Source organism: Mesitornis unicolor, unplaced genomic scaffold, assembly GCF_000695765.1.
Source record: "Mesitornis unicolor isolate BGI_N332 unplaced genomic scaffold, ASM69576v1 scaffold15076, whole genome shotgun sequence".
Taxonomy (NCBI): domain Eukaryota; kingdom Metazoa; phylum Chordata; class Aves; order Mesitornithiformes; family Mesitornithidae; genus Mesitornis; species Mesitornis unicolor.
The window spans coordinates 76-11,599 of NW_010191799.1; the positions used below are offsets into that span (position 1 = coordinate 76).

Sequence of the window (11,524 nt, forward strand, 5' to 3'; positions counted from 1 at the left end):
CTATACATAAAATATATTTCCTTGAGACCTTTTTTAATAATGAAGTTCTCTTAATATTTGGTCCTATAAAACTTTCTGTACTTCAGAAAACTAGCACTGCTACACTAAACTATCAGACACTACCTCTCTTTTAATTTTTTCTTTAAGAATGATGTATGCTTGCAGAGGATGTACTCAAATTAAAAGTTGCATCCAAACTACATAAGACTTCCATTTAAGACTTCTTTTGACAGCTTCACTATGTTTTCAGTCCCTTAAATGTCAAATTCCATTGCTGCATTAATTTTAGTTGCCTTAAAAATGCAGACCTCTGATCTTGGAGTGTGAGTAAACATTTGACAAAATTTCTAAACAAAATGTCGTTTTATTTCAGAAACAAACCACTGGCATTAGGAGTAAGAACATCTTTTAAAAATATACATAAATTTATAACAACAATGTTTAATAATAAATGAGATAGCCTCAATTCTGTATCAGTGAATTTGAAAATATAATTTTAAATCTCTACTTGACACTTTTGATTTGGGTTTCTTTTTACTGAATACCTCTAATGTAGATAAGCCTTTACTCCAGCAAAGGGTTACTTTAAGACTGAAAGCTGATCAGCCAGATGTTGCCATAATTATTACATACAAGCTATAAATAGACTAGGAAAAACCCTGTCTCTGCTTATTCAGCACAACAGATCTGAATGAATAGAAGTTCATAGCAAAATCTTTTCCATTCAAAGCAAATGTTAAGCATAGCATTTTGGTATCACACACTGATTTCATTAGGAAGCAATACACATAGAGAAAAAAATCAGATGTACTTGTCAGACAAAATATGATTTTTACTTCTACAATTTCTACAGTTTTTCTTTTAATAGTTCCCCTCTCCCCTTACCTTCCTCAAACTTCTACATTTTTAACTTGATTTCTTTTTCTACAAAAAATTAATTATTAAATGTTCTAATCATAGCTTTGTCCTCATCTGAAATAATACTGTATTTATAAAGTCCAATTTCTTATGTTTATGTTGAAATGCTGCATTTAATGAAGGACTCGGATATTCCTTCTACAAACATATCTGGACTACATGCAGTCTGGAGTTACTGCAAGGCAGCTTGTTTTGCCAAAATCACCAGAGTGATATTTACTGACGTAAAGATGAAACTGTTGGCTGCACAGCCTGCTTAGAACCGAGGCTAATTTAGATGTTTGGTGGTGAAACATCATGATGGAAAACACATTTTCTCACAAGTTACTTTCAGTCAGAAAGGGTTTTTAATAATAATGATCAAAGGGAAATACAGAAGATCAGCAACTTGATTTATTGGAGAAATGGTGTGTCTGCAGTAATCCTGCTACCCTGGGCTAGAAAGAATGTCGATATTATTTCCACAGGTTTTGCCTTGACTATAGGGACAAAAGCTCAAGTAGCTCATCACATGATTATCGCACGCACTTCCACATAAAAATATTCAGAAGCATAACAGTATTTTAATGTACTAAAAAATAACTAAGCTCTGAGCAGTTCAGACTGGCTCAAAACCATTGGACAGCAGATGGCAGACTTGCAGCTTCATAGGTGCTTTTACTTGGTAAACATTCAGATTTATGTTTTTCAATTTTATATTTGCAGACTGTTCACTAGTTGCACGTAGTCAGCTGCACTACTGGTTACATTTTGTGTTGCACCTTCTGCTACTCTACAATAAAAGTACTTCTGTTAAACACATTTTGGAAGATCACCTTTTGCAAGAACAAAATATTCCCATATTTCAAGTATAAAATCTAAAGCCATTATTTGCTTCTGTATCAAAGGGAGATAGAAGCTAGCTTGTTTTATAAAATTTTGTAAAAAAACAATCAGTTACTTTACTATCTTTGTTCCTCCTCCACAACTTTAAAATCATGATTATCTTTTAAATCAAGTTAGCTAGCAGAAATAGTACATCCAACCTTGCCACTTAAATGATATCCTTCTAATATTTATAGCTTTTAGATCTGCACATTTACAGAATAATAACTACAAGGTCAAGTGAAACAAAAAATTTGTAACCAGGCTTGAATCATTAAAATTGAATGGAAAAGCAGCCACAGACGCTTTTAGGAATTTTCTCAAAATGAACATAAAGACACACTGCAAAAATTGTATCACAATGCACATTAAAATCTCTTTTCAGTAGGCCAGAAAAGTAAGTTACCTCAAACACATAGTTTATATGTTATAGAAGTGCCAACATATATGCATCAAGGCTGAAGAAAATTGGAGTGTTTCAAACTCTCTGGGGGAGGCCAAATTACAGTTCTTTGTATGATCCAGGCACTGCCCAGTTTGTCCTATCTCCTGCCACAGCAACTCCAGTTGAAAACTTCAGTGTGTCTGATTTCAGAGCAGCACAAAGAAGTGGGAGAACTGGCCTATTAACACCAGCGAAAGCAAACCATGCTGCTCCCCTTTAAATAAGGAGTCAGGAACATTTGTTCCTTCTCTGGAGGGAAATCTCTGAAAGAACTGTTCCCTGGTTGAATCTTCCTTTTCATTCCTGATCTCAAGTCCTTTTAAAGCAGCCAGATGAGAATCAAATCCGTGGAGTGACTCCCACCACACGTACCTAACTGCCTCACCAAACACAGCCAGCTGCTCTCCCAGGTCCTTACGCAGTCCATGCACACACTCACAGGGACTTCAGCTGCAGTTCAGACTTGGGTTAGCAGTCTGATTGGCAGTGGTTTTTTCCATTGGGATTGGAGGGAAAGCTGTACAGCATTTGCAGACATCACACAGCCCTTAATTTCTAGGATTTATTTATGTGACATATTAGAATACTAATTTACATATCTTGGAAAATATGAGGCTGAGTACAGCTTCTGCTGATGTTGTTTGCAAAGTCACCATCAACATAACATCAGAAAGCACAGGTATTTGAAATGTTCAAATACAATATATTTAGTATAAAACAACTCTTTAAATATTATATTCTTCTGTTCAATTCAGCAGTGGAGGGAAAAAAAAAAAGAGAAAAGGAAGCTGTGGAACCAGCCTATCTGGCTTACTGAGCCTTTGACAGTGAAAATGTTTGTTCTGTCTGCTCTGGTTCGTAACCGAATTAAAAAATAAGGTACCTATTCCACACCCTTAATTGATTGTGCACGGTTTAGAGCCTGGCCCACCTACAGGTCAGAGGAATGCCTTTTGCAGACAAGAGACAACAATAATCTCTCAGATTTGCCTAATTTCATATTTGAAAAGCTTTCATTCTAAATAAACGTGCCTTCTGCATGAGGTTGGGTGAATGGACTCTACAGTTACCAGAAAATGGCAGCCAGAGAGGAAGCATCCATGCTGAGGGGCAGCACATGAAAATCTGCCAACAACTGCAAGGGTGCACAGACCGGTGGCCCCGCTGAGACCCCAGGAACCCACGCGTTCAGAGGAGCGGGACTCGGCCAGACCTGTACAAGGCCATCAGCACCTGCCAGCGCCAACAGCAGGTTGTACAACCCTAACCACACCCACGGGGGCAGTAGCTGTTATATGCATACAAACAGTACATGATTATATGTATGTACACACCTATAGAGACAAGTGAACCCTTGAGAGCCTTTCTGGACACCTTCCCAAAAGCCACTGGTGGGCTGACATGACCACTTACTTCTGGGAGGCCACCGGGTTAGCCTCCAACCCAGTAAAAGTGACTGAGCAAGCACGCGTGTGTGCATGAACTGTGTGAGCAAATGAATGCACTGTGTGAACAGTTTATTAATAGAATGAATCCATTATTAATATAGTAGTTGAATTAGTAAAGGGTGTTGAGATCTGTGTCTCACCCTGACCCAATTCTTTATCAACAAAAAGGGAATGTACAACACCTGTAGATTAAATGAGTAGCAAAAGTTTAGGATCACTATTAAAGAACAAAACAAAAAAAGCAAACCAACCCACACATTTTTGAAGGTTCAAGTAAAGGAGCACTTACAAAAGACAATAATTAACTGTGTGTCAGTTGATTCAGATCCTGTGTGAGCTCTCAAACAATGGTAAACATCAAATGATTCAAGCTGGCCGTCAGTACCCTCTTTGATAGTTAACTTCATAAATGACTTGTTCTTAGGTTTGAACCCTATAGTCCTATAAGAATAAGCTGGCAGAGAATGATCTAAAAATATCAAGGATATAACCAAATACAACCAAAGATGTATTTTTTCTCCTCTTTTAGAAATATTTTCAACATGTATCTCAGGTGACAAATGGAATATGCCATATTTTATTTTTCTTTCTCTTCAGGGACCATACATGTCCCTTACAACATCCTTTCAGGAATTATACTTTTCCTAAGAGTCTTATTCAAGCCAGAAACGCTACGTATTGTCTATTACATTGCAGCACTTATCAACTGCTGGGCCAAAGCAATAAAGAAGCCTTTACAGCTCTGCAGGGTGGTTCATGCTTCCTATGATGGCATTTCATGAAAGTTCTCTTATTTCTACAAACTTGTTCCTTGGATAAGCAGAACGTGTGCGTGTTAAGATGCAACAAAACATCATTTTCACTTCTATGTAATTTCCCAGGTACAAGAAAAGAACAAAACATTTTTTAAAAAATCCTGTCTCAGGATAAAACTGCTTACAGGAAGAGGGAGGATCAGGGCAAAAAAGCAAACTGCACAACTAAAGAGAGCTCCAAGATTTTCTATTCTTTTCTCTTGTTAAATACGCAGGGATGATTCAGAAAATACTGTGATTATAACTTTGTAATGTCTCTCTACTTGTGTTCACTTGACTCAAGGGAAAACAACCAGGAACTAGTACAGCTCCTTGGTGGTGCCTCAAGCATCCATGGAATGTCTTCAAATATTTTTTCTTTAACATCAGTAGCCCTGCCTTAGTAAACATCTTATGAAGCACTTCACAAATATCTTTTCCTTAGAGGAGGAGAAATGGGCAAGTGAGGAGCAACAAAACTTTCTGCTGCATTTGACTGTGACACATTAAGGTTGTCTAGAAATCCACACAAAGCTTATTTCTCCTCTGTGCTGAAACAGAACTAAGCCAATAGTTTCATCTACTGCAAAATCTCAGAGCTTATCTCAAATACTCTGGATGCTCGTTAAGTGAAGTTTTAAATTAATCTGACTTTGTCTCTGTGCGTTCTGATGGGAAAGCCAAAATCAGGCACAATCACTTGGTCAAGACCTGCACTGAATCTCTGTATCATACATATACCATCTACAACCTACCTTGACTAAACGTAACAGGACAGCGCAGTGTGCCTAGTGAAGAACGCAAGCTGTGCGCTTTGTCCTTGATCACTTTAAAAGAGAGAGGTTCTGCTCCCTTCCTTCTCAAGGACTAGCATGAAGTCAGGATACTTGGTGTAATTTCTAGGACCACACCAGGCACAGCACTGTCATTCCAGAAACTCAGTTGTAATTTTTTTTATTGAGGCTTTTCCACTAATATATCAGCAGTTTGGTTTTTGTTCTGTCACCACTATGAACACAACAGAGTTTTAAGCAAAAGCAATGCATCAACTGTGCAGTATGAGTCACGCTGAAGACAAAGAGGAATTTTTGTTGATTAACAAAGGCACCTGAAACAAAGACACATGCCTCTATAAATCCTAAAACTTGATACTACGTTAATTTTGTAGACTGAGATAATAAAGGTGACTTCTACTGACCAGCTTAATTTAATGTGTAGTATTTTAAAAATCCATTTTCAGTACAAATTCTTTCAAAGTCACAGTAAAATTCTTGGGAGAATATGTACATTTCTTAAAACTGGAAAACTAAGGAAGTGCTCCTTTAACTGTGAATTTATTTTGAAAGCAACTTAATTCTTAGCACTGGAAAAACAGTTTATAGCACTAGCCAAAGTTTCTGTGCCAAGTTTTAGAAGAAAAACTTGGCAGCCTTTCTTTGAAGCATTTACATCTAAATAAGTATCCACACCACAGCAACTTGTAAAAACATGATCACAAAAGGGCCTTCTCAGTTCTAGAAATACTCTAAATCTTTGAAAGAAATCTAAATCCTCGCTAAAAACAGCATTCAGAAACAGTAAAATTACTGAGTCTGTTGCATTTTAGAAGTGTAAAGTCTGATGCACTGAAATACTGACAAAACATTTAATATAGTTACTTTTTAAAAAACTGAAGCTTCATAGTGCATACTACTTGAGAAATCATTCAAACGAGTACTGTAAAAAGCAGTATTATTAATTGTCAAAAATGAAACTGAAGAATAATGAATTCCATTTATACCATGTATCTGTAAGCAGAGAGAAACAATACAAATGCAGTGAAAGAGTCCTACTCAAGATCATTCAATATGATTGTAGGACCATATGTTGGGAAACTACAGGCAAGAGACTGCAATGCAGCAGACTTTTAACAAGTAGGTAGGCAGATTACTGTGTCTGAAATTCAAAAACACCAAAAGCTGACTGAAAGCAGCCACTACACAACTTTGCATACACAAAATAAAACAGCGACAGCCAGCAGTCTAGACTTACAGGCCTGGTCCTACTGCCCTTACTCACCCTGGCAGCTCATTGCTTATTTGAAAAGGATTGGGTTCAACCCTACAGGAGACAACAAAGCTGTATTCAAGCTCTGGCCTCTGTGGCTCAACTTGTGAAATTACTGTAAAGATCATAAAAGCAGTGAAATGACCCAGATATTTAGAAACCAATTACATTCCATCTGCAATAGATATGCTGACTCTATAAAAATAATTTTTCATTCCCTGGAGGCAGGGCAACAAGAATCTTAAGCAAATGAAATTTGGTATAGAAGAAAGTCTTAAGAGAAACACAAGAATGAAAAATTAAAGTTACAATTAGGCAAGAAATAATTGAATTAGTCCTTGCCTTTCCACACAGCCTTGAAAAAAAAGAGAGAATAAACAAACCTTTTTTCCCACCCCTCTTTCTAGAAGAGCACAATCCTAGAATGGCTGGAAACACTTAATTGCTTATTCAAACAACTGTAGTAATACAAAATCTAATACAATTAGATTTTCAAGGAAATTAACTCAGAAATTTACACTTTAACAAAAGTGAAAAAGCTTTAAGGGTAAAAATAATTAAATTCTTGTGTACACAGAAATGAATAAGAATGGTGAGTAATAATGCCATAAACAACTCCTCAATGTTTTGCCCTTTTGTGAAAGCCTTATTAGAACTAATGTATGTCACAACTGCATTTTAAGAGAAATATCACACATCAGTGCTTTAACTAACAAACAAATAACTAAAAAGATAACATGTGAAATAGTTTTGCACAAAATCAAAGTTTTTATCAATACTTTCACAAATGCTTTCTTTAAAATACTTTGAAATCACTACAACGTAACTGCCCAAAGAAGGTGGTTTTACATGCAGCTGAGATTAGTGCGTTGCATGCTGTATCACAAGAGATACAGCACACTTTTTCATCTAGCAGCAGACCAAAAAATACTAAATATATCATTAACAACAGTCTTGTGGATCTTGTTTGGTTTTGGTTTGTATTGTTTGGTGGGTTTTTTTTTTTTTACCTTTATTGAAGAAGCTGCGTAGAGCATATCCTCAAGACTGAAATGGCAACACTGGTTAAGGTATTCCTGACAAAATTCTCGAATCAACTGTAGATTATACAGGCTGTCAGCCAAAGACATTGTCTCTTTCAAACAAATATCTAAAAAAGAATAGAAGCAAAGATTAGATATAGTTACAGATCTGTAAATAAAAGTTTTTTGCTTTGCTAGGTTCTGGAGCATTTTCTGCATAAATTCAGACTTGATTTCTTTTTTTTCTCCAGGAGACCTTTATTTTTCTATTTCAGAAATTATTATAGTGACAGCTCTTCATTTTATCTTTGCAGTTTTATATCTTTAGACATTTTTCTAAACTTGAATTATGTTTTTTCACTATTAACAAGTTTATTTTTTTCTGCTTTGCCTTTTGTGAAAATGGAAGTTACGCTCATAACTCCTGCTATTTCCATATAATGAAAGCCCAAATTTAATTACCAATATAAATTTTTTCAATGAGATTTCTATACAGCAATGGCAGTAGGAAATGTATGCTTCTTCATACATTCTAGGTCTTTGTCTTTGTATAGGGACTTGAGCATTTTAATGCTGTTAACCTTGAATCTTTTCAATAAACAGCATCAGTTTAGTCTTAGGTATTTGGTTTTTGTGGATTTAGATGTTTAATAGAAGATATTACAAGGATCTGAAGCCCCTGATATATGAATTATCACTCTGAAAGTGTTCTTTAAAGACAAAGAAGTGGTAGCAGTGAATAGACTAGTGTAGTTAGACAGTATTCTCTAAATACTATTTATGCTCAGCTAACCTCTTGTTCTCTTCTTTTTATGCCTGCCTCTTGGAAAATTAAATAGCAATAAAAACTTCCTTGTAAAAGGGACTGAAGAAAAGAAAATTAAATATACTTCCAGAGCATGCATCACATTTTATTCCTAAAGCAACAACGTATGACAGAGTGCCAAATAACAGCTTTAAGTTGTTTAGGACAAAAGGTTTATTCAGACAAGGAATCTACTTTGATGCTAGGTGCATAAGGATTCCCATCCTGAGAGAATCAGACACTTTCCATCATTCTAACTCCATGGATGATGATCAATAGAAAAAAGGTTTGACTAAACCGACTGAAATGGCATTCAATGTAGTAATGCAAAATGTGAAGTCACGCATTTGGATCTAATAAAATTCTGATGTGATTCACTGGTTGAAAGTCTGAATTCAGTGTACAGTTACAACCATCCATATTCAATGGATGTTCATCAAGAAAGATGAACCAAAACTGGACTAGCTGCAGAGAAGGACTATTGAGGATAAGAATGAGAATGGAAAACTACTTCAGAAGTGGAGACTGAAAAGGCTTGGTTCAGTAGCCTGGGCAAGACAAGAGAAAGAAAATATATCAAAAAGGTAAACATTCGATTAGGATAAGCTGTTCAAGACAAAGGGCACTGCTGGATGAACAACAAAGATGTGTAGACAGGCTATAAAACACAGTCAGGTAGAAAGCAAGAATAAGATTTAAAATCACGTGAAAAATGGAGCACTGCAACAGTGGGTAAGAAGAGTACAGATTCTAGTGTGCTAGACAGTTTTAAGATAGAACATGGTAAAATTCATGAAAGGAATTATATAATTTTGTACAATAGCCAATTTCTTGACTCACTAACATAGGGAGTCCTTTCTAGTCCTGTATTCCTTGAAGGAAACCTAGATTTGAAAGTTAAATAAAGTCTTAATGAGATGAAAAGACCGATTTCAGACTACAGAGAACTCTAGATTATTTTTTTTTCCTTTTTTGTTAATGCATTTTTAAGCATTTTGCATATGTATTTTTGTTACCTTCCTTTCTCAGTTCCAATGCAGAATTAAATCTCAGTGAAATTTAACACGCATCAAAAATGGCATTTAAATACAGGGAAGATGGCCAAAGTCTTTTTAAAAGCTTCTATTCACTTCAGACTACCTTTGAATTTACTTCTGAGATAACAACATGTACATTTCTATATATCTTTAGGGAAGATGATGTCAGGACACCTAACAAGAACATTCAAACTAAAGTTTCAAAGATGACATGTGCCTTGTCTTGCTTAAAGTCAGATGCTGGAGGAATCTGCTGGCAAGTATGTATATGGTCACACAAGGTACAGAAGATCTTTCGGACTGTCCACATTTTCAGCCATGCTAAAACAGTATGAAGGAACTAGGTGTTACCCCAATTCAAAACGACCCAAGTTTTAACTCTTCTCCAGTCAGATATCATAGTGTATATTTGGCTGCAACATTTATGTAATCTGAAAGTTGTATTTTTCTAAATTCACAAGCTGAAGAATAGTGAACACATGCATTTTAGTGTCTTTCATCTTCAGTGCCTACTGTGTTGGAAGCAACCTATAAAGTGGTTGTGTACATGAATTCCAAATTTCAGTCCTTAGCAAGCTTTATAGCCTTGTTCCTATTCCTGGACTTCTCGGGATGCTTCTGTTTAAGTGTTCCCACGACATCAAAGGTATCATGGACAGAACACAGGCAGAAAATGATGGGTGTTAGCTGCCAAGGCATTTTACAACAACATGAGGCTTTTAGTTGCCAAGAGGAAGATACTTTAACCAGGCCACTGAGCAAAAGAACAAGACGAAGCTGCTCATCATCACAGACAATTGCTATTATAGAACAGCATGACACCAAGACATTCTAGACTCTGTATTTCTGCTTACTCTGTAAGTGGTACAGGTAACTATCAGGTGAACCAAAAGTCCAGAACAAGGAGCAACTATTTGCGAAGCTATGCAGCTATGCAGAGCTTGACTAACTCTAACCTCTTCCATGTTTTATATCTATAATTGCTCAGATTCATAAAAAAGCACTTACACAGCTTCAAGAATAAGAGTTTTTCAGGTAGTTTCAAGTTTTACAGCACAAAAGCAAATGCCTTCCCACAATCAGATTTATAATAATATATCTTAATATGTTTATATCAGCATGATGACACAAAAGCAAGCACAACATGGAAGGACACCTTGGTTCCTTATATTTAAATATAAAAATAAATAGGCACAAAGTTAAACTAAACCGGCTACACTAAAGTTTTGTCTCTTGTATACCATATTTCAGCACCTTCCTTCACATAGTTATCAAACACAGACATTTAAACTTTTATGGACATATATTTACAAGCTGAGTGACATGTTAGACGTACCCTCCAGTTTAACAATATCTGGGCAGTAGAAGTGGATCAGGGCTGCTAGAGCACAACCATCTGTACCATCTTTCAGCAGATTCTCCACCAGTGGAATGCAGGGCAGCTGCTTAAGCAATGTTTGCTCCTTCCTGTAACGAGCCTACAACACAGAATGCAGAAATTTAGAGACAAGGCTCTGAAACACATGAAGAAACAGATTCATACAGCAGATTTTACACTCTGTTAATGAAATGGCAATATTCATTAAATAGCTGAATATTCCCAGTGTTAAATTTCTTAAAACTTCATGTTACGCCCCATTTTGAATAGCATATCTAGGTGGAAGTGCTAATACTGAACCTTTCCTTGAAAACTTCCAAATTTTGATGATCTCTGTATAGCACACTGAATTAAATAACTTCATATACCTTAATTAACAACCAACACTCATTGTTAAACAAACAGAAATTATCCATGTGTAAACGAGACAAATCCTCAGCTGGTGTAACTTCAGTTTATAGGCAAGTCAAATGGCTTTATAAAGTTAACACATCTAAGAGTCTTGCCAAATTTGGAAAAAAGGAAATCTGCATTTGATCTACTCCATTTTTACTACTAGCATGTGTTGCTATAAGCAGTCATAAACATAAGAGAAGCATTAATGGTCAAGTGTTATGACCATGCAGTAGCCCAGTTAGGAAATATTTTGATAAACCACTTGGTGTTTAAAGATATCATTAGTTCAGAATACCAACACAGCATTTTTCTGCACTGAATGTATTTTTCAGGGTTCCCCTTTTTTTTTTTCCCTCTTTTTTTTTTGGGGG

General features: G+C 36.0%; 1 protein-coding gene across 1 annotated transcript in view; it reads right to left on the reverse strand.

Moving 5' to 3' along the window:
* Positions 1 to 7,525: 7,525 nt before the first annotated feature.
* Positions 7,526 to 11,524, reverse strand: part of LOC104542519 (calmodulin-regulated spectrin-associated protein 2-like) — a gene marked incomplete at both ends in the record, with an annotated part of 47,047 nt that continues 43,048 nt past the window's right edge. Inside the window, 2 exons of the mRNA XM_010186861.1 lie at positions 7,526 to 7,665; positions 10,716 to 10,857. Coding sequence (XP_010185163.1) covers positions 7,526 to 7,665; positions 10,716 to 10,857 — 282 coding nt within the window. The remainder of the gene's footprint in view (positions 7,666 to 10,715; positions 10,858 to 11,524) is intronic.